Source organism: Hippopotamus amphibius, chromosome 3 (assembly GCF_030028045.1).
Source record: "Hippopotamus amphibius kiboko isolate mHipAmp2 chromosome 3, mHipAmp2.hap2, whole genome shotgun sequence".
Taxonomy (NCBI): Eukaryota; Metazoa; Chordata; class Mammalia; order Artiodactyla; family Hippopotamidae; genus Hippopotamus; species Hippopotamus amphibius.
The window spans coordinates 167938733-167961618 of record NC_080188.1 but is presented as its reverse complement, the minus strand read 5'-3'; the positions used below and the strand labels follow the sequence as shown (position 1 = coordinate 167961618).

General features: G+C 37.4%; 1 protein-coding gene across 4 annotated transcripts in view; it reads left to right on the top strand.

The window, feature by feature from the left end:
* DHX9 (DExH-box helicase 9) overlaps positions 1-22886 on the top strand; it is a 50462-nt gene continuing 27576 nt past the window's right edge. For 3 of the 4 annotated variants that reach the window (XR_009052676.1, XM_057727633.1, XM_057727635.1), the window contains exons 1-12: positions 1-138; positions 3292-3424; positions 4270-4410; positions 12514-12628; positions 13781-13893; positions 14496-14644; positions 16996-17042; positions 18514-18650; positions 18936-19025; positions 19127-19288; positions 19427-19504; positions 20078-20269. Coding sequence is in view for 3 of the 4 variants with exons in the window: in XM_057727633.1 (XP_057583616.1) it covers positions 3314-3424; positions 4270-4410; positions 12514-12628; positions 13781-13893; positions 14496-14644; positions 16996-17042; positions 18514-18650; positions 18936-19025; positions 19127-19288; positions 19427-19504; positions 20078-20269 (1335 nt within the window). In the remaining variant the exon portion in view is untranslated. Of the gene's footprint in view, positions 139-3291; positions 3425-4269; positions 4411-12513; positions 12629-13780; positions 13894-14495; positions 14645-16030; positions 16158-16995; positions 17043-18513; positions 18651-18935; positions 19026-19126; positions 19289-19426; positions 19505-20077; positions 20270-22886 lie in introns of those variants that run through there. The other variant, XM_057727634.1, reaches the window with a different exon arrangement.

Below are 22886 nucleotides of genomic sequence, written 5' to 3'. Positions count from 1 at the left end.
GCCGCGGTCGGAGCCATTTCCCCGCCGCCGCCGCCTCCGCGCAGGTGGCTTTACTCTCGCCGTGTGTCTGTCGCTAAGGCCGAAGCCACGGACGGCCCTAAGAGGGCTGTGCTCTCGGGCACCAGGAAGCGGACGCCGGTAAGGGAAGGACGTCGTCGTCCCTCGTTGGGCCCGCGTGGGCCCCGCGGCTCTGTAGCCGGGCTTTGTGGCCCGGCACGGGAGGCGGCGGCGGCGGCGGCGGGTGGGGGGAGGGGGCGCCGGCCCGCCGGGTTCCCGGATGGCGGGTTGCGCGCTGCTCGCGGCGCCGCGCTGGCGCTGCCCGGGGCCGCGCGGTGGCCCCCTGGTTCTTCGCGCAGCCAGGCCGGCTCGCGTCTCCGGAGCAGCCAGACCCCGCTTCCCCCTCTGGCCTGCGCGAGGCGGTGGCGCTGTCGCCGCAGAGTGGAAGGCGGTGAGCCCGCTGAGGCGCCACACACGCCTGGGGCCCTTCGTTCGTTCGTTCCTGCCGCAGATGCTGGGTGCTGTCCTGCGGGCGCTGTGGACGGAGAGGAACCAGTCCTCGCTCTTCCGTCCCAGAGGGTGCGGTCTTGGCGCGGGTGGGGAGGCAGTAGGAAAACAGACGTCTGCGGTTTCGGTAAAAAAGATCACTAGGGGTTAGTGTAAAAGGAGAGAGCCACTGTAGATAGGGTGGCCAGGGCAGGCTTTCGAAGGAGGTAGCCCTTTTTGAGCAGATATCGCGGCCGTGGGGCGGAGAATGCGTCAGCTATGGAGATGCGTAGGAAAAGCAAAACTGCAGAGGGTAGAAGGGATTAGTTAGTGCTCTCTGGAAGGGATTGGAAAGAAACTGAAAGAAGGTCCTGTGACTGGAGTGTGTTGAGGAGAATGGATTTTGGGGTAGGCAGAGTGGAAATGGGAATCATTTAGGACGTTATTGCCGTACTCGCGGTGTGCCGTAGTGGTAGCAGGGAGAAGGGAGGGAAGCGAATGCATTGGAGACATGTTTTGGAGGCAGAAGTACGCAATAGATCCGTATTAGATTAGGACTAGCTGGCTTGGAATTCTGGGTCCCCCAGTTAGGAGCTCTGTCTCCTGGGACAGGTTATCCTTTGGCTCAGTTTGCTACCGAATGCAAGGTCGCTCTGCTCGCTGCAGGACAGGCCAGTGAATCAGAGAGGAGGTGTTGAGGCAAAGAATATGACTTTATTCCGAAAGCTGGCTGACCGAGAGGTTGGCAGACGTGTGTCCCCGAAAAACCATTTTGTTTGGATCTGGATACGCCAATTTCTTTTGTAGAATCAGAGCGGAAGAGGCTGTAAGGAAGTAAGGTAAAAAGGTAGAATAGAGAAGGAGAGGTGGCCGGCAGGTAAAGAAAAAGGGCGGTCAGCCTGGCAGAACATCTGGGGAATGACCAGCCTCCGTGAGGGGATGTGTTAATTTCTTTCTTGAAGCCTTTCACAGGTGGGCGGGGTCAGATTGCTTGTGAGCTGACCAGAGGCACTTTAACATTCAGGCAGAGAGGGGCAGGGTTCCCTGAGGCAGGCTATTATGTATGATTATAATAGTAACAAAAGCAACAAAAAGCAAAGGCTAAAGTCAAAGAAACAGGGAACGTGGAGCCCTATTTAGCTCTTTCCTGTTGTAAGTTTACTCACCTGCAAAAGGGGATAATAATAATGTTTATCTATATAGTGTTGTAAGGGTTACATAATATAGTTCACGTGGATGCTGCTTCAAGGATACCAACCGGCACATAATAAGGGCTCTACATTGGTTAGCTATGGAGAATCTTGAGGGACTGGGAAATTACCAAACGGTGACTTGAGTAACTTGGTGGATGGTGGTGCCATTTAGGGAGATGGGAACACTGGGATTGGGGAGAAGAGGAAGAGGTTTGGGGAGGAAATTTAAAGTTCTGTTTTGACCGCGATGCCAAGTTAGCATTCAAATGGGTCTGCTAGTGCTGCAGTAGGATGAACTTGATTTTGGAGCTTAAAGAGAAAACACTAAACCTTGAATATATATTTGGGCATCATTAGCATATACTGTAGTTGATATTTAATATTATGGAGTTAGATGAGACTGCTGAGGGAGAAAGGAATTTGATAGTGCAGTCCTTCATATTTCATGTTACTCATTCACCCTGAGGGCTTATTTTTTAATTAATTGTTTACGGTTTGCATTTGTAGATAGACATTGTCAGCTTTCCACAGCTTTTCATTAATAGGATGTCCCCAGGGTTAACCTATGACTACAGAATAAACTTTTTATCCTAGGGTCCAGTTTGAGGACACAAGACTTAGGTGCTAACAAAATACACTAAGCATTAACAGAGGACAGAGACTTAATGCTAGCAGTGGGGTTTCTTCTGGCATCACAGCAAACTAAATTCGTAGCATATTTTCTCGGGTTCTTAACTTAGTGTCAGATACCTTGCTTGTAATGCAGACTCAGATTTTAGACTCAGGCTCTACATCTTTTGCTGTCTTGTAACCTGGAGTAGAGGGAGAGTGCCAACAAGTATGGTAGGTTGCACTTCAAGAAGTTGTAATATTCTCAAATTTTAATGAATAATAAGGCCTAAAGGAGAGATTTGGTACAGAATATTTAAGTTCATTGATTACTGTTTTCAGTTTAAGTGCTGTATGTGGACTTACTAACATAATATATTGCCTACAACTTTGAGGACAGTCTGCTATGAGACATAATCCAAATGAGGATAAACTATTGGATTTATATACAAAATGACTGATGACCATTTCTTAATATAGTAGTTTGGGTTTGAATTTAGGCCTCCACAGTGGATAACTTAGAAAAGTTACTAAAACTTTCTGTGCACTAGTTTCTTTCTCTGTAAAGAGATGATATAGTAGGCTCTACCTTGTACAGTCTTATCTACCATTGTTGTTAGGATTAAATTAGATAAAGCACATAAAGTGCTCTTGTAAAAAGTAGGACATTACATAAAATGTCCTTTAAGATAAAAATCACTTGAAGTTACCTTAAGATAACTATCTGATGGGGGGGATATTTCTTTTCCAGTCTTGATTTACCTATGCATACCTTTTGTGTAGTTCAAGTCATGCTTTAGTATCCTGCTTTTTCTTAAAACGTGTCATAGACTTTCCAGTTATGTCATTAAAATTTCTTCATAGGCAATGTTAATAGCAGCATGATAGAATATCCTGTACTTAACCTAGGTTTTCAGTAAATTCCAGCCATTGGTTATTTCCAGATTGGTAATTTCCAGTGTTTGTGCTTATGAATAATGCTGTTTTTAACTGACCTGTTTCTTAGGTCTGAAGAATACACTTGAATCATGGGTGATGTTAAAAATTTTCTGTATGCCTGGTGTGGCAAAAGGAAGATGACCCCATCCTATGAAATTAGAGCAGTGGGGAACAAAAACAGGCAGAAATTCATGTGCGAGGTACTAAAAAAATACAGTTTACATTTATGTGACTTTTGAAGCTTATTTTGTTATTAAAAGAATGTTTTCTGTTTGAAAATGTTAATGTGTTGTACTTTGGGAATGCTCTTTATTGTGACTTGCCTATTTCTATTTCATTATAAATCATTTTCAGGTGAGCATTACTGTTTTATTTTTGGTTGCACCACGCAGCTTGTGAGGTCTTAGTTCCCTGACCAGGGATTGAACCTGCCCCCCGCCCCCCATGATAGTGCCAAGTCCTAACCCCTGGACTGCCAGGGAATTACCCTAGCATTACTTTGAAAACAATCTGATAGGTAAATTATTCTAATTAGAACGTGAATCTTCCACAGCTTCCACAGTACCAGTAGTGCAGGTTGAAAAGTTGGATCAGCTGTTTGTAGTTTTACTAATTCCAGTAGAAAGTAGATCAGTTCTTGATTGCTTCAAGTCACAGTGCTTTAAGATAAATAAATATAAAGTGCTTTGGGTCTTACAAAGTCAGATTTTAATGTGGAACATTCTGTTACATGAGACAAGATCGGGTGTGTTTGGGGTGATATGGCCGTAGACTGGAACATTCTGTTACATGAGAAGAGAATATCTGAGCCACATAAGTTAACATTCTTGTTTTTGAATTACTTTATTACTGGACAACACGAATTAAGCTTTTTTTATAAGACAACCGGTGAATTCTCTTAAGCGTGTTTTTTTCAGTATGTTTATAGAGTATATTTCCAACAGTCAGCTGTAATCCCTTAATGGACTAGTGAATACTGAAAATTTTAAATCCCAGAATTACCCAGGTCAGTCTCTCAGGGTATTTTTTTTCTTGACTGTTAAAGGTTCGAGTGGAAGGATATAATTACACTGGCATGGGTAATTCCACCAATAAAAAAGATGCACAGAGCAATGCTGCCAGAGACTTTGTTAACTATTTGGTGCGAATAAATGAAGTAAAGAGTGAAGAAGTCCCAGCTGTTGGGGTAAGTATGGCCAAGCGCTTGAGATGTATGTTATAAGGTTATGCTAATCCATATGTATGGACGCCCAGGGTGATAATTTTTCAGTGTTGTTTTCAAACAGTATATTAATGTGTTCCTTAGTGAACTTTGGCATTTTGTTTTCTCACAGAACTAGGATGATTTCCTGAAGATTTGGATTTCATTCTCATGTACCTGACTTGTGGGCTTGGGAAATCCCTTTAATCTGTATATTTTATGGTTTTGTGTATTTCATTCATTCAAAACTGATTTTTCAGAGCCTGTTATAGTCTGTGTATTTATAAATATAACATTTTTAAAATGTTAGTAAAAGTCAGTAACATTTAAAAAAATTTTTTTTTGTTTATTTATTTGGCTGCACTGGCCTTAGTTTGCGGCAGGAGGGATCTTCATTGCCGCCTGCAGGATCTTTAATTGCGGTATGCAGGATCCTTAGTTGCGGCATGCGGGATCTAGTTCCCTGACCAGGGATTGAACCTGGGCCCCCTGCATTGGGAGTGTGGAGTCTTAACCACTGGACCACCAGGGAAGTCCCAAACTTTATCATTTAATTAAAAAATGAAAGTTTGAATTTTCCCAAAAATTGAGGTATTGTTCATGTTTAAAAATATTCACATTATGACTTAAGTAGATGCCTTAGGTATTCCATGAAAGATACAGTTTTTATAAAACCTTTAGAAATAATATATCAATTTTAACACTTTTCACTGAGTTTTTGTATTCTAACTTGCTTATAAAGGTAAAAATACATGTTTTTTTTCCTTCCATTGCTTTTACCCAGAAATTGTCTTACTTTCTAGAATATTGTATCACTAGATAATTACAGGATTTTTAATTAGATTGGTTGAACCATCTATAAAATGAGGGGATTGGACAAGATGACATTGAAGACTCTTTCTGGCTATGAAAAGAATATTGCAAATATCTTTGAGATATTTGAAGCCATTGGCCTTTGCTCCATCTGTTACGTGCTATTCTGTTTCTTTTAGTCTCTTCCTCTTTTGTAGTGTAGGTCTGCCAGTGGCAAATTCTCTTTCTTTTAGGTAAAAATGTTTTTATTTTACCTTCTTTCTTGAATATTTTCAGTGGATATGCAGTTTTCTTTCATCACTTTAAAGATAATGTTCCGTTGTTGTCTTACTTCCATTGTTTTCTGATGAGAAGTCAGCAGTAATCAAATCATTTCCCCCTATGTGTAATGTTTTCTTTGGTTGCTTTCATTTTTTTATCTTTGGTTTCACTGTGATGTAACTAGACATGGTTTTCTTTGTACTTGTCATGCTTCAGGTTTGCTGAGATACTTGAATCTGTAAATTTATGTCTTTCACCAAATTTGGGAAACTTTTGGCTATTATTTTTAAAAGACTTTTTCTGCTTCATTTTTTTCCTCCTCTTTTTCTGGGACTCTTATATTAACATGTATGTTAAACCTTCTGATGTTATCCCAAAGGTCCTGGAGGCTCTCTTCTTTTTCTCTTCCTTTCTCTTTATTCTTCCAATTGGATGATTTCATATATATGTTCAATATATGTTGAAGATAATCAGTATATTCAAGTTCACTGATTGCTTTCTCTTGTCAGTTCCATTTTTCTGTTAAGTCCCTCAGTAATTTTCTTTTTCAGATGCTATTTTTTTCATTTCTAGAATTATCACCTTTTTTTTTAACAGATTTAATTTTTCTGATGGCATTTCTTACCTTGTTTTCTTCTCTATTACCCACTATTCAGTGAACATAGTTATAATAGCTGCTTTAAAATCCTTGACTGCTAATTCTAACATCTGAGCCATCTCAGGTTTTCTCTTTGTTGATTGTGCTTTCTCTTGGGATTTTTCCTCTTTGTTTGTCAAGTAATTTTGGATTATATCCTGGGCATTGTGAATATTATGTTGTGGAGACTCTAAATGAATAATGTATTCCTCCAAAGAGTATTAATTTTGTTGTTGTGTTGTCAAGCAATTAATTTAGTTGGACTCAAACTGCAAACACCATCTTTTGAGTGATAGCACAAATCTCACTTAAGTTTTCTGATCCTACAGTAGGAGGCTTGGATTCTTTCCTGTATATGTGTAGTTTAAGGGTTAGCCAGAGATTTGGGGAGAGTTTATACACAGAATTTGAGATTCCTCCTTCTTTACTTTCTAGGATTCCTTTCCCACTTTCTAGCAGCTTTGGTTTCCCCAAATTCTTATCCTCTGATATATCAGGACAGGAAAACTGGGTTTTCTATTGAGTTTTAGCTGCCTCAGGTGGTCTTCCCTAGGACTAAAAGGCATAATAAACAGGAATTATACCCTTGCTATTTCTTGCTTTCTCATTTCAAGTTCCTTCCAGAATCTGCCAGCTTTTGCTCAGTTTTTAGTGCCCGTGTATAGTTTTTTCTCTCCTAGAGTTCATGTTATCTGCAGGAGTCAGTCTAGTAGGAGCTTACTTGGCCATACCAGAAAGTACTGTATTTTTAATTTTAGCACATTCAGATGTAACATTTTAATCCATTATTTTTCTCATATTTTTATTTGCGCATTAGCAGTATTAACCTTTTATCTGTGATATGTTACTAATTTTTTTTCCCAGTTTTTCCTTTACGTCTTTATTTTTGCTTGTGGTATTTTCTGCTATATCAAAAAAGAATTGTTCGTAATGTAAACTGAACACTCCCCCACCCCTCCCTTTTTTTTTTTTTTTTTTTTTTTTTTTACCTAATCAGTGTTCGGCCTGATATTATTTATCCTCCATCTATCCTCCATCACTCTTCCTTTGTCTTCTTTATTACCCATTCTTCTTAATTTTCTTCCTGTCTCTCTGACTGCTCCTTAATTTTGTGTTTTATCATTCCCTCACTTAGTAGGGTATGGTCCTATATACCCTTAACTATTCCATACCATAATTATTCCATCTTTTGTTGATACTACTCTGTAAGCTTTGCATTCTCTCAGGCATTGGCACTTGTATCTTCTTTGTAATGAATGCATCAATTCTTAACATTTACTTAGACTAAACCATAATTAATCTTTTGATATTACTTGACAGGGAGCTGTATAATTTCTTCATCTTGAACAAAACCTTATAACCTTAATAGATCAACTTTAAACAAACAGGCATTCCCCAGAAAAGTGACTACAGTGAGAATTCATGAAAATTCCCTGTACAACTTGTCTCTTTTCCTAAACTTGAATTTTTAAATTATGTACAGTGAACAATTTTTCTGGCCTTGGTTCCTTCTATTAGATGAAAATCTTTTGAGGGTTTTGATGGGGATTTTGTTCGGTTTACTCATAGGAACAATATGCCTTCTGAAATAGTGAACCTAGTTTGTCACCTGTGTTGGGTGGGGGGTTGGTCACATCAATCTATAGGTGAGTATATGTTGAATACTATGTTGAATTCTTAATGTAATATTGCAAGATTATCAGAGTGCTTGAACCATTGTAGATTTCAATGTGTCACCTATATCAATAGATTTAGTAGTTTTGGTTGTCTTTTAAAAAAAAATTATTTGTTAATTTAAGAGAGAAAAAAATGGTAGTGTTTTAATTTATGTTTCTTTCATTATTAATAAGTAGACCATTTCTTATAAATGTTAATTATTTCTAACTTCTTTGAATTGTCTATTTGCTTATCTATTAGTAGTTCATGTTTTACTGTCAGTTCTAGAATTAAAAAATAACTTTTACAGTGTTTAATACATGTTGATTGTGAAAATTTTGGATAACAAAGATTATAAAGAAGATGACAAATGAACTATAGTATTGCCAGTGTTGCTAAAATCTATGCATTTTTATTTAGATATTTAAGTGCGTATTTTAACATGACAGAATACATATTGCGTATACTATTTTATAACCTCTTTTCGCTTATCTTAATATAATAAACATTTTCTCATGTCATTAGACCTTAGGCAGAACCAAGGTTATACCTGATGACACACTTTTAATATCCTTTTCTGTGTCTTAATCTTAATTGATCAGTAAATGTAAAAAAGGAAATCCTTCCTGTGTTAGAGCTGCTATAACAAAGTACTATAGACTGAGTGGCTTATAAACTGTTAACAGAAACTTATTTCTCACACTTAGATAAGCTGGCAAGTGTAAGATCAAGGTTCTGTCTGATTCAGTGTCTGGAGAAGGAGTTCTCTGTCCTTTTGTTTTGTTTTTTGTTTTTTCTAAATAAGGGCACTGTACCCTTTCAGAAGGGCTCCACTCTCATGGCCTTATCACCTCCCATAGGCCCTGACTCTGGTACTATCACATTGGAGGTTAGGATTTCAATATATGAATTTCGGGAGGCACAGGCATTTAATCCATAATACTCCCTGTCACTGGAAAGTAGGAAGTTGTCCCATGAAAAAACCTCAATCTTGCAGCAATTTTTTTCTAAAGTTGATGTAGGTAGAGAGGTAGAACGGAACTGTGGTCCTGGAGTGGGCAAGGTGGTGGAAAGAGGAAAGATAAGTAAACCTTGTGGCACCAGTGCTGCCCACTGTTTTTTTCCCGGGGACCTGGCTATTAAGTCTGTCCCAAGAGTAGGCTGTAATTTGCTTCAGACCCTATGCTATCTGTATAAAGAAATCTTTCAGTCAGAAAGATCGAAAATAAAGACATAAGTAAAGCCGTACCAGGCAAATGAAATACAAAATAAAATGGGAGAAGCAATATTAATAGCAGAGGAAACTTTAAGGAAGGAAGCAGAAAGGACAAACATCAATTCACAGTGTATCAGTCTAACATTAGAAATACTGGTGCACATAACGGTAAAACCAAGATGGCAATGTGAGACGGTGGTAAAGGGACCAAAAAAATCCCAAACACTTGGAAATTTGAACTCTTAGTTCTAAGTGAAAATTTAAAATTACAATTACAGACTGTTTAGATAACATTGCCTATCAAAACTCTGGAATGCTAGAGGAATGTTGTATTCAAAGAAACATCATCAAATGCTTTTATTTTTATACAGGAAGTAGTTTTTTAAATGAATGAACTAGTAACTTTCAATTCAGGAAGATACACCAGATAAAACTGGAGGAAATTAATAGAGACAAAATCAGAAATTGCTGAATTAGGGAGAGAAAGTATCAACAAAAGTGATAAGTAAAAATTTTTAATGTTCTTTGTAAAAGATAAACAGTCCATCCCAAGTCTAATTAAGAAAAAAGTAAATACTATAAATTCACAGTCCTTTATCAAAACTCAAGTGGTTAGATGGGTTTGAGAATACAGGATGTTTCATATTTTAGAAAAGTAATTTGGTGCACAAGCCGTATCTTACATGACACTTCTAGCAGATCTGGGTCAGAACCTTGTGATCAGACTTTCTTATATCTACTCAGTGATCAACTTAATAGAGGTCTTTTAAAAGAACATTTGACAGACTTAAGTGCTTATTACCAATAAAGTACTTAGGAAATGGAGTAGAAAAATACTTCCTAAACATGCTAAAAGGTATCATCTAAAAATAATAGTGAACATTATACTAAAAACAAGCCCTAGAGCAGTGCTGCTCAAAGTGTTTGTTACAGTTTGTGAGAAGGTAAATATAGAAATGAGTCAGAATTTAGAAATACTTATGATGTTTTGACAGTAAACTTACATTTGTTGAATCTAATAATTGAAACACTTGGGCTTGTATTTTATATGTTTTTCTATTTCATATTTCTAGGAATTTAGTTTTTGTATGTTTTACAAAAATATTGTTCCCAGTGGATTGGAGAGAAAACTCAAAGCCAGCTCTTCATTGCAGATAGTTTAAGATGCCCTGAGCTAGGGGAACTTCTGTAAAGTTAAAACAAGACCAAGGTGTTCACTGTCATCACCATTACTCAGTGTAATGCAGTAAATAAAAAGAAATAGAAGGAAGATGTAGTAATAGAAAGAAATGAGGTGTAAATATTTTAAAGAATTTAAGTGGAAAAAAATCTCACTATAATAGTAAAAATTATATAGAACTTATGAATATGTAGTTTGTAGGACCTGTAAGAACAGCACAACAGATTTTCAATGAAGGATAGCTTCAAGAACTCTTTAAGAGCCTGAGATTTTACCATGCTTGCAAGCTAACAATTCAGACTGCCAGTTTCATAGATGCTGGCAGAAGACACAAGACTTCTAAGGGTGTTGTTACTCATGGGATAGTAGGCAACATAATCTTCATGTTTGCCTCAGTTCCTCCTTGTCCCTAAATCTCTTGGGGGGTGGTGTGGAGAAGGTCCAGGTGGATGCCGAGGACACAGTGGGTCTGTATCACAGCTGAGGCACTTTGGGCTTAGGAAACTCCCCCTAGTCTTGGGGTGCTGCTGGCAAGCCTGCCACCTACCTTTATCATCCTTATTAGGAAACAAACCTGCCTCCTACCCTGGAGGAAGATACTGTCTTCATCTTCCGAGGTTATTTGCTGTCCAGACATGCTTGAGAAGATGTTTAAATAAGACTTGAAGAAGCACAAGATAACCATGGAGAATTGTCTCAGACAGACAGAAGACTTGATGAAATGTAGAGCCACATATTTCAGGTGGTGGTGTTATTGTAAGATGTCAGTCAGTTCATTATCAGGAAGTCAGTTATCTCTGAGTAAGTTCTGTAAATTTAACATATTATTTGATAAATTAGATGAAAAAATAATTGCTAAAGAACAGTCAAGAAGAATAGCCAAGAAATTTGGAAAAGTTAAAAGTATTATCCATTCCTACTATATATTAGTAAAGAATTTTAATTATTTTTAATTTGCAGTAACTAAATTAGCATGATACTAGTTTCAAGTTGAGGAGGGGTGTTATGTTCATACGTGTGTATGAAAATAATGTAAAACAGGTCTTAGGATAGGAAAGGCCATTTTACGGAGGATGTCACAGCAGAAACTAGATTTGACTGCAGAAACAAAAACAAAATAGCATTAAGCAGCATTTAACAGAGTTAGAAGGACAAATTATTTGCAAGTTGTATGGCAGAATGAATAGCACTAAAATATTAAATTCTTAGAAATTACTGGGAATGATGAATTGTCCAGATAGGATAATGGGCAAAGAAAATGTAAATGAAAACAATAGGTTGCCAAAACAGAAAATGAAACCAAAACTGGTGAAGATGTAAGACTCATGCTGTAATTCCCGGAAATGGTGAGGCTGTGGGGAAGTAGATTCCCATATAGTGTGCGAGTATGGAAGTCAACCTTTCTGTAGAGCACTATGGTGCTATTTTAAATGTTGATGCTTTTTAACCCAGGAATTTCCCTTTCATGAATTTTTCCTAAAAGAAACAAGCCAAAGTACAAAGAATTTATGGCAATGCTGTTTTATGATGTTAAATTGGCTACAATCTAAATGTCTGTTAACATGGTATTGCTTGAGTTATGCATAATGCATCCATTAAATCATTAAAATCTAGGTAGATCAATATTTAAAGAAGTAGAAGGTGTATGTAAAGCATTTTTCATTTGCCTTGGAACTTGATGCTCCCTTTCTCTGGAAACCTATTCTCCCAGATAGTCGCTTAGTTGGCTCCTCAGCTGCTCCATATCTCTTCTCAAATGTCACCTTACGAGTGCAGCTTTGCCTGTTCTCTTTAAGTAGTGATCTCCCACAGTCCCTGTTTTTCTTTTCTGGTAGTATTGTATTATACTTGACATACTGTGTATTTGTTCTTTATTTAGCTCTTTAAGAATACAGCATTAGAATACAGCTATTTGAATATAGCTCTGTAAGTACCGAACATGTTTTGTTCATTATTTTATCCTCAGTACGCATAACAGTGTTTACCACGTAGACATCTAACAGATGCTTCTTGGAAGTTGAACATATTTATAAAGATATTAAGTGGAAAAGGTAAATTATATAGCAGAAACTGATATCACTTTTTGTGGAAAAACTCTTCATCTACATAATTATGTAATCTCCAGATGGAAAATTATGAATATTTTTACTATCCTTATCCTTTTCTGCCTGAAATGAGAACATGATAGTTTTATAATACTGAAAACGAAGATGTCAGTATTACGAGGAAAGGAGGGGTGACACATGGGCCTCCCCTAAGCATGAAAGAATTTAATAGTGTCTGAAGGGAAAATTACTGACACTGCCTTGACTTTTCCTCTTGCAGGTGGCACCCCCTCCGCCCCCAATTACTGATACACCTGACACCACAGCAGATACTGGTGGAGGTTTACCAACAAGCATGGGAGGACCTCTTCCTCCACATCTGGCTCTCAAGGCAGGTAAGGGACTTGAATGTGTCTACATGACCAAGAATAAGATACACAATCTTGCATGGTCATCATCTCTCTTTCTCACGAGGATAGATAGAAATAACTACAGTAAACTCATAATGTTGAGAGAACCCAAGACCCACGTAAGTTTGCAAATACCACCAGATTTTTTTATTTTTTTAAGAACTATAAGTGAGATACCATTGACATACAATAAACTGCATATATTTACAGTGCACAGTTTGATATTTTTTCTTATTATAGTGTATATATCCCAATCCCAATCTCCCAGTTCATCCCACTCCAACCACAAGATTATATAATCTCCTTTATAAAGTGGTACAGCTCAAATCCGTGCTGTCACTAGTTTTTACTAGTTTTTGATCTCTAGGTAGATTTTGCACAGGCTAGAACATTTGGTTAAAGGGGTCTTATTTACTGCCCTTTCTTGTTTCTAACTTATTTATACCAAATATATTGTAGGCTTGTTTGTTTGACTTATGGATCCCAGTCATTGCTGAATTCTGTATATACCAAAACTTTTATTAGTGTGTCCACTGTAGGGTAGATTAACTGGAATATTTGTCAAGCTACCTAAGTCTCAGATCCAGCGTTTATGAAATAAGAATAACAGTAGTATTTACTTATAAGATTGTTATGAAGAGTAAACTCTAAAAAAGCATATAATAAACTTAGGAGTTTCAGTCAATATTTACTGTTTTTAGTTACTCTGCTTTCTCATCAAGATTCATCACTTTTTAACACCTTTTCAGCTTCTTATTTCCATCTCTAGCACTAGTAGTTAGCTTTCTTTCAGGGTCATATATAGCAAAGAAACAGTTTTATCATTTAATCAGTTATTACATATGTAACAGCTCAGAGCTACACTGGTAATGTATGCTGGGTCATCAGTCACTTATGATCGTTACTAGTAGCACCCTCCTGCATACCATCTTTGGAATTAGCAATTTAGACCTATATTCAGTCATGTAACACTTTTCAAGTAAGTCATAGAGACATCAGGCCCATTTCCAAATAAATGAAACCTTGGATTTCTATAATGGAGTGCTCAAATTTAAATTAGGAGTATTTTTAAAAAATATTTAGAATCTTTGTACAGTTTGACTCATCAAGAGAACAATCATTTTCTTCCCATAATAGAAAATAATTCTGGAATTGGGGCCTCTGGCTATGGTGCTCCTGGGCCCACCTGGGATCGAGGAGCCAACTTGAAGGATTATTACTCTAGAAAAGAAGAACAAGAAGTACAAGCGGTAAGGCTGTAACCCTGTGTAACATCTCCTGGAATGGATTTAGGACTTGGGTATTTGCAACTTAATAATTTGGTGATTGTTTTAAGTAGTTACTTGAGACTGATTATTCACGCAAAACACCATAAACTTAAGCTGCCTGTTAAATCTGGTCAATAGAATTGCCTGTGAAATAAAAGAGTATTTTTCATGGTGTTAATAAAAGGTCTCTTAATCTGCTTTGTAGGAAATGTAGTTGCCTCAGTAAATCTCATTTCATGAGCACTCATAGTAAAAGTGTTATGATAAGGTAGCTTACTTTTCCACTGTATATATGTAAAGTGTTAAAACCAGGTTAAAAAAATTTGTCAATGGTTTCCTTGGAACAGTTTAAATACAGTACATTAACTAATAGCTTGTTTGTACAATAGGGCCATCACATGGAGTAAAAACTAATTCTGGCTCAATTTTGACTAGGATTAGAAACTAAAAAAAAAACAAAAACAAAAACTTATGCATTATAAAGCATGGTACAAAAACGGTATTGTTATAAATTTTTGTGCTTTAAATATACATAACTAAACTAAACTTAGTGCAGCCAAATTTAATTATCTTTGATTCAACAGACCCTTGAATCTGAAGAAGTGGATTTAAATGCTGGGCTTCATGGAAACTGGACCTTGGAAAATGCTAAGGCTCGTCTGAACCAATATTTCCAAAAAGAAAAGATCCAAGGAGAATATAAGTACACCCAAGTGGGTCCTGATCACAACAGGTTTGCTTGTTTCACTCTTTTCCTTCTGTAGTAAGTTAGGGTTTTGTATATTCATTGTTCTCTTTTTGTACGTGTTACCTGGTTCACTTTGTGGATTAGCAGCAAATTGTGAGAAAATATGTCACTTTGCCCAAGAAAAATTGTCATTGATTTGTAATGTGCAGTTTACCATGGTTTTCACTTAGGAGTGTGATTCTAGCTGTATGAGAAGTTCTGCGAAAATCTGCTGTTTGTGTTGCTAGACTTTTAGGGTCTCGTATGAATCTGAGAGGCAAAAATTGTAGCTGCAAGTAGTGGTTTGTCCATAATTGATTTAAAAATCAGCCGGAGGTGGTGAGTTTATTATTCACTGTAGTATTAGAAGCAGTTATAATGTTTGTTTCTTTCATGAGTCGAGTTAGGCACTTCAGTTTATTTAGTCTTCAGAGGTAGATGGCGTTGCATCTAGGTCCAATTTCCCATCAGCTTGAAAGTTGCCAGCTGTCAAGAGTCCTATGATTGAAGGTCTAAGGGCTTATTGTAAAGCTGAAGGAGAGCCTCAGTCTTTGTGAGTTAAATTAGCACACTTTTATTCTGTTAAACTTATAAAACTGAACATAAAGGGAGGAGGTTGTTCTAACAGTGACAGTATGTTTCTCAGCCTGCTTGCTGTTCTTCCTGAGAGCATTCCAGGGTGTAGTAATTATTACTCCCAGGAAGGCTCATATGGATTAGACTCTTCTGGGGGCACTGTATTTTATTGGAAGGGAGGGAGTGTTATAATGGAAATCTGGATGATTTAATTTGCTGTCCTTATATGAAATATTCAAAATACGTCAAAAGTTTTTTTCCTTGAAAATCACAGTATTCTCCTTTGGTTGCATCTAGCAACCTCAAAATAATTATTACTAAAGTAAAACTTTAGCCCTGGTCAAAATGTTGTTCAGAGTATGATTCCCCCTGCTTCCCACTGTTTTGTTCAATCCTGAATTCTCAAATACTTAATTTTGACGTCAGACTTTTTTAAACCCACAGATTATAAAGGCAGGATTCATTTCTTGGCTTTTTTTTTTTTTTTCTGCACTTGGTGACTTTAAGGACAGTTAGATAATTTAAGTATGCCTGAAGCTTATTGTAATTTTTTTTTTTTTTTTTTTTTGAGTATCTCATTGACTTCTGATACAAAGCGTTGAAGAATTCAGGCTGTGACGAGGAAGGCAGACAGTTGGGGGAGCTAGGGACAGCATTGCTCCTTGTATGTCCTTTATTTAAAGGCATAACAGACAGCAACACCAGAGGTCTGTGTTCATACACACATGTGTTGCTGCTTAGGCTGAACTAAGCAATCACATGGGAAACTATTGTAAACTGATTTCTGGTGTTGCTGTTCCCCCTAGGTGGAGGAGAATGAGATTGAGTGCTGACTTTAAGCCTGGCTGAGAAACATACTGGCATCGGTGTCATTAATGAAAGGGTGGATGTTGTTCCCCTGAAAGCCAGTGGCCTTTGACCCCTGAAGCCGCTGTGCCTGAAGGTCAGTTCACAAGAGGTATAGGAAGGAGTCTAACATTTTTTTTTTCTTAAGTCTCACCTAACCTTTTATTCACAGCACAAAGTTAAGGTTAGAATGTACATGAGCAGTGGAAGGATCAGAAAGCATAGTTTTCAAAGGGCAGTTTTGCCCTTGTTAAAACCTAAATTTATTCCCTAGAATCTGCTAGCAGTTTTAGCTATAATTTTCAAAAATATTTTGTCCTCCAGGACCTGATTTAAATAAGTGTGATATAAATAAGCTAAACTTTTTCTTATCAAGGGCTGCTTCCAACTGCAGGCAGATACGAGACCCCTGCCTCAGGAGCCACGAACATGTGCACAGTGTTTGTATACCCATGTGTATGTGTGCATACGTGAGTATATTTAGCTTATCTTAACAGATTGAAATCATTAGTGGGTGGCCCATGCAGAGGAATCTGAACATAATCAAAACTATAATTTAAAAGAGTTTTAGGCCTATTTTATTTCTTGGCCTCAAGCTAAGTGGAAAATTCCTTTTCACTGAATGTATTCTAGCTGTTCAGACTGCAACCTTTGAAGTAAGAGTTAAAAGTAAGTAAATATAGAATCAAAAACCCTAACATTTTCTTTTCATGAACAGTTGGCTCATCAACTTTGATTACAGCTGTCTCATGCCATATTGTGCATTTTTTGAAGTTTATATACTTCATTTGTTCTAGGATTGAACAAATAAATGTTTACAATGGTTTTTTGCTTTGTTTTGCCTAAGCAGTTGGAAAGCCTGCCTGATATGGGAGTCCTGGATTAATAATTTCTAATAGCGAAATTTCTAACCTTGTTTGTATATGTTGTTACAGGAGCTTTATTGCAGAAATGACCATTTATATCAAGCAGCTGGGCAGAAGTAAGTGTTACTGCTTCCCTGATACTATGAGTCTTGTATAATGGAGTAGTAGTCACCATGATACAAGGTAGCACATAGGGTATGTTAGAATCTTAGTAATTAGAGGGCCCAGTTCCCCATTTTTGCATGTGAAAAGAAAGATTGTGCTAATGTTACATTTCAAAAGGTAAGAGGTGGTAGGCTACTGAGGGATCTGCCACTGTCAATTTTAAAACTTCTTTTTATCTTTCTACATAAAAGACATCTTTCCTTTGAGTAAAACTAGCTGGGTGATATTTAGAAAGGAGTTATTTAGATGATAGGATTGGAGGCCTGAAGGTGAATGTGAGCATTTAAGAGACTTAGAGTCAAGAAGAAAGGGTGAGAAGGTTACCCTTAGGAAGCACTTAGGAATAGGTTGGGGTTATTCACAAAGGAAGTAAAAAGACAAAGATATACATGTATTCTTTATTCTTAGTAAGTTTAAAGCAGGTAGTGTGTCATGCTTGAGAGTAAGGAATAGCCCTGTGTACCTGGTTTTGTTACTAACACGTTTTGTGACTTTGAATAAATCGCACCTACATTGCTGGGATTCAGTTTAGTTCACTACAAATTTGTGAGAAATGGAGAGAGAGTCTTTTCCAACTTGAGAATTCTGCAGCTGACCCTAATGACTGAAATTTAGTATATCAAAGACTTCTAATGGAATCAAGCCTTTGATTCTATTATCACCATCAAGAGATGATGTTGAATTTTTTTATCCTAGACTTTAAAGATAAGTTACTTTGAATGGGAGTTTATTTTAAACTTACTGGAGCACAGCTACAGTTATTCGTTTACTTCAGGGAATAGCAGACTTCTGTAAAAGTCCAGATAAATATTTTAAGCTTGGTAGGTCATGTGTATCACACATTATTATTTCTGTCTTATATTCATGACTTTGAAAACATAAAACCATTTTTAGTTCCTAGGCCTATAGTTTGTCAAACCCTAGTTTTAGTATTGTCAGTGAATGCTTTCACTTGAGAGGCAGAGTAGAGTAATTGTGGCAGAGACCACACGGCCTGCAAAGCCTAAAATATTTATTATCTGACCCTTTGTAGAAGGAGATTGCTGGCTCCTGGTCTAGGCACTTTAGATACATTTTCATTCCTTTGATTTGCTGTTTGATCCTTTACTTTTCAGAAGTTAAGCTCTCTTCCCCTATTTTAATGCCAAATGATATTAATATTGACAACTTTGTTGAAATAGGTTATTTGCTTTTGTAATGATTCATATGTGTCTTAGTGTGTGCCCGTAATTGAGATGGTCAGTTATCTAGTTGATAAGCTGTTAAGGTATTGCTTGTGGTTAGCAGTTAGAATGAAAAGAAACTTAGAACTCATAACATACTCTGTATTTTAGGACAGGTTTTGTACCTAACCTTCTAGTTGCTTATGATAAGATGTTTCTTTATCCTTCTGTCATTGGTAATCCTGACCTTAAATTATAGGGATTTTTGCACGCGAACATGGATCAAATAAAAAATTGGCAGCACAGTCCTGTGCGCTGTCACTTGTCAGACAACTCTACCACCTTGGAGTGATTGAAGCTTACTCTGGACTTACAAAGAAGAAAGAAGGAGAGACAGTGAGTCTTTAGATTTAGTAACCCAGAGAGATATTATAAGATTCAATTTAGCTTCTGTTTAATATTTGGCTAAAGAGGTTTGATAGTTCTAGGACTCTTGCCTCAGGAAATGGAAGTGGCCCTGCTTACCATCATTAAGTAATTCTTTCACAAGGGAACTGACTTGTTGGCTTTAGGACTATTGTAGACCTAGTGTCGACTACATACTCTTAACCCTGCTGTAGTAGATTTGAGCAGTGTTCGTGTGTATGTTACATGATTTTCATGGCCATCCCTTTTCTGTAGGTGGAGCCTTACAAAGTTAACCTTTCTCAAGATTTGGAGCATCAGCTGCAAAACATCATTCAGGAGCTAAATCTTGAGATCGTACCTCCTGTAAGCATATGGCTATTTAATTTACCTTTGTATTGAACTTCTCTAGTCAGACAAGCAACTGGTATTGTTTTTTGGTTTTGTTTTTTGTTGTTGTTCAATAGCCTGATGATCCTTCTGTTCCTGTTATACTCAACCTTGGCAAATTGGCTCACTTTGAGCCATCTCAGCGGCAAAACCAAGTGGGCGTGGTTCCTTGGTCACCTCCACAGTCCAACTGGAATCCTTGGACTAGTAGCAACATTGATGAGGGGCCCCTGGCTTATGTGAGTGCAACATTGTTTTTGAGATCGGACTCTGTGTTTTACTTTTGAATATATTTCATTAGGATGTCTAGATAAAAAATGTATTCATTTTGAAGCTGAATTATGCTTTTGTGTGACTGTCGTCTTCCCATTTTACAGGCTACGCCAGAACAAATAAGCATGGACCTCAAGAGTGAGTTAATGTATCAGCTGGAACAGGATCATGATTTGCAAGCAGTAAGTCTGTGAAGTATTTAGACATAAGGTGCTCAGAGCTTCAGAACTTTCTAGGTATGGGCAAAAGGACAGCGAATACTATATTTTTGCCCTTTCTAGGAAAGTGGATCAAAGACACTAACCTAACTTCTAATCCTAGTTAGCTCTGAGGGTGATTGTTGTAAGTCAAAGGCAAGTGGAGAGATGTGGGGTAATAACTTTGTTTTGTTTGGTTGGGTTTTTTTTGTTTTTGTTTTATTTGTTTTTGGGGTGGGGTTTTTTTTTTTGGTATTTTCTCAATGAAATAACTTAAAAGGTTAGAAGAAAGGGAATGTATATGTAATGTCTGGGGAGAAAAGGAGGAAAAAGGTGTGAATAAGGCCAAAAGGTAGATTCTTCAGAAATTTAATGGAAAGAGGCCATTCAATTAAAGGTATAAATATATACATTCTTTTATGAAAAAGTATATTTTGAGTACTAAGCCAGTGGAAAGGAATAACTTTTTATAGAGGTGGCAGATTTTTTCTAGAATTAAGGTAGTTGCTTCTAATACGTATGTTGGTAGAAATTTGAGGTGTAACTTTTCTAATACAGATCTTACAGGAGAGAGAGTTACTGCCTGTGAAGAAATTTGAAAGTGAAATCCTGGAAGCTATTAGTCAAAATCCAGTTGTCATTATCCGAGGCGCTACTGGATGTGGTAAAACCACGCAAGTTCCCCAGTTTATTCTAGATGACTTCATCCAGAATGACCGAGCAGCGGAGTGTAATATTGTAGTAACTCAGGTAAGTAGCAAGCCAGCTTACGAGGTGTGTGCCTGCTGTGGAGAGCGTTTGAGAGGTGGAAACACCTAGAAGCCAGACCATTCCTAATTCTTTGATCAGCTCCCCTTTGTAGTGACATAAAATTCTGAAAGTGGTAGAGCATCAGGCCCTTTTAAATTAAAAAAAGAAAAAAAAAGGCATGAAAAGAATTTAAGTCTTATGTTAACCTCCAGTATCCTTCACTGATAAGCTAAACTGAATCATGTGGAGGATTCTTTTTGTCTGGGCTAGAGGGAGTCTTTGGGCCTAGAATTAAACAAAATGGAGCGTACTTTCTCCTTAAGTTTACATCCAAACCTTGCTCTCTTTATCTTATCACCTTAATGTTCAATAAAAACCAGTCAGAGCAAGCGTAGACGAGGTAGAACAACAGATAAATGGTTGACTAGCTGAATGCTTACTATAGTCCAGGTTCTATTTTAAACTGCTGATTTTTTTTTAACTCATTTAAAGTTTATGACTCTAAAATGTAAGTACTATATTATTTAGTATTTCTTTTTCAGTAACTTAAGGCACAAAGAGATTTTAAAATTGCACAAGGTCAACACAGGAAGTGGTTGAAACTAGGATTCATAACCAAACAATCTGCCTTCAGTAATCCCCCTTTTGACTGCTACATTCTGTTACCTTACCAGCAGGAAGCAATGCCTGCAAGTTTGTCCCAGTGCTAGGGAAGAGTTAATTAGCTCTTCCAAGTCTTCTTAGGTTAAAGCAGTTCCTGTCAGCTCCTAACCCTCTACTTCTGGAACTTGAAAGGAGAGCATTGCAAGTAGCCAAATAACCACCTCTCAGGCTGGCTCAGACCTTGACTTAGGGATTCTTAACTTGGGAAACTTAATTGATACTCAGGAGAGTCATGAACCTTGAGATAGCAAAAAATGTTTGTGTATATGCATTTATGTGGACACGTGCAAACCATATTTTTTAACATGTCTGAAATGAAGGTATGTCTTAAAATTGGCCCCCTGATGTTGTATAAGAGAGTTGAGTTTGGGGGACCTCAAAAAGATGACAGAAGGAATGCATTTAAATGGGTGCTATTTTAAGCTTGAAAGAAACATGATAGGTTTTTATTTTTCTGGGACAGAACCCTTAGCTCTCTTCTTCTCAAAAAGTTCTTTGATTGCCCTTCTCACTCCCAAAACTGGCTATGATTTCTTTGCCTCACAGCACAACCTAGACAACCCCAAGTACAGTGTTCAATAAAATATCCTTGCTCTTTATGCTTATCTGATCTTTCAGGAGGTGTATTGATCAGGAGGGTGCCATTTTACAGAAGAACTTTGTCCTCTGCCATGCCCTCTCTCCTTACTGCCACTTTCCATTTTTAAACTCAGAGCAGTTCAGCCATATAGGCAGAAATGCTGAATCCAGCAAATGAGCTGAACACTTATGTTCTTACTCAGAAGCTGTTTGCATGTCATGAGTAGGAAAAAACTAACTCTTGCCCAAGTGAGAAGTGATTTTTTTCGCCTCCTATCTGACTTATCAAATCCAGTCAAAAATGGCTTCTGTTTGTTCTAGACAAAAATAGTTTTTGTACTGTGGTCTTCAACTTTGTATAATTTGCTTACAAACCCAGATGATTTGGACATTTCCAGTGGGTTTCATCTGTAAAATGTGCAGATTTCTGTATGTAGGCTGTAACAAATGTAAGAGCAGTAAAGCTACAGTGTGGAATGGTGGGTCAAATGTAATCTACCTCTGTTGCATATAAAACAGCTTTCACTTGTCCACTAGTTCTCCTTTATTTATATTCTTTCATAAAGTGATCGATTCATGGAATTGAAAGCTACTTCAGAGAATTATTCATCTTCCTACTCAAGGTGGAATGTTTATAATAGGTGGTCACCTAACTTCTGCTTGAAATTTTCAGTAGTGTGGAAATGTAGCCTGTGTCTTCTAATTTTGGACAAATGACTGAACTGTCATATGAATTCTACATCCTGTGGCTTCCATGTTTTTGTCCTAGTGCTTGTCCCCAAATCAGTCTCTGATTCCTCTTACCTGTAATAAGTCTTCAAAAGTTTAAAAACTTGTATAGTGTCCTAGTATATCTCCTTTGTTTTATAAACAGCTGTGATTCAGCCGTGAAGATAGTCTAAGATTGTTAACCACAGCTGAAGCATCAGCATCCTGCCTGTATACCGATTGGTCATTGTAGAATACAGTTTTTACCATTTGTGATACTATAGAGTACTTCTGTTAAGGCAGTCTGAGGTAACAGTGATTTTTGTAGTAAAGTCACTGTTAGGTCATTCTTCCTTTTTCCTGCACTTGCAGTCATATATAGGAAACCACATAACGTCATTACCTAAGTTTTTTAATGTGCTTGGTTTAAATGTGCTATTTCAAGTCCTAGAGCACAAGTTGAGAATTATTATGAACCAGAATAAAACAGAATGAGTAGCTCAAACCTTAACTCCTAACCTTACCACCAGCTTTAATGTAAATTCTATACCAAACTCACTGTATCCTTTTTGTGCCTTCAGGCTATTCATACCCAAGCCACTTAAAACTTTTGTGAGTGTACAACAATTGAAAATAGGAAATAGTTATTTTCTGACCTTAAAGATGT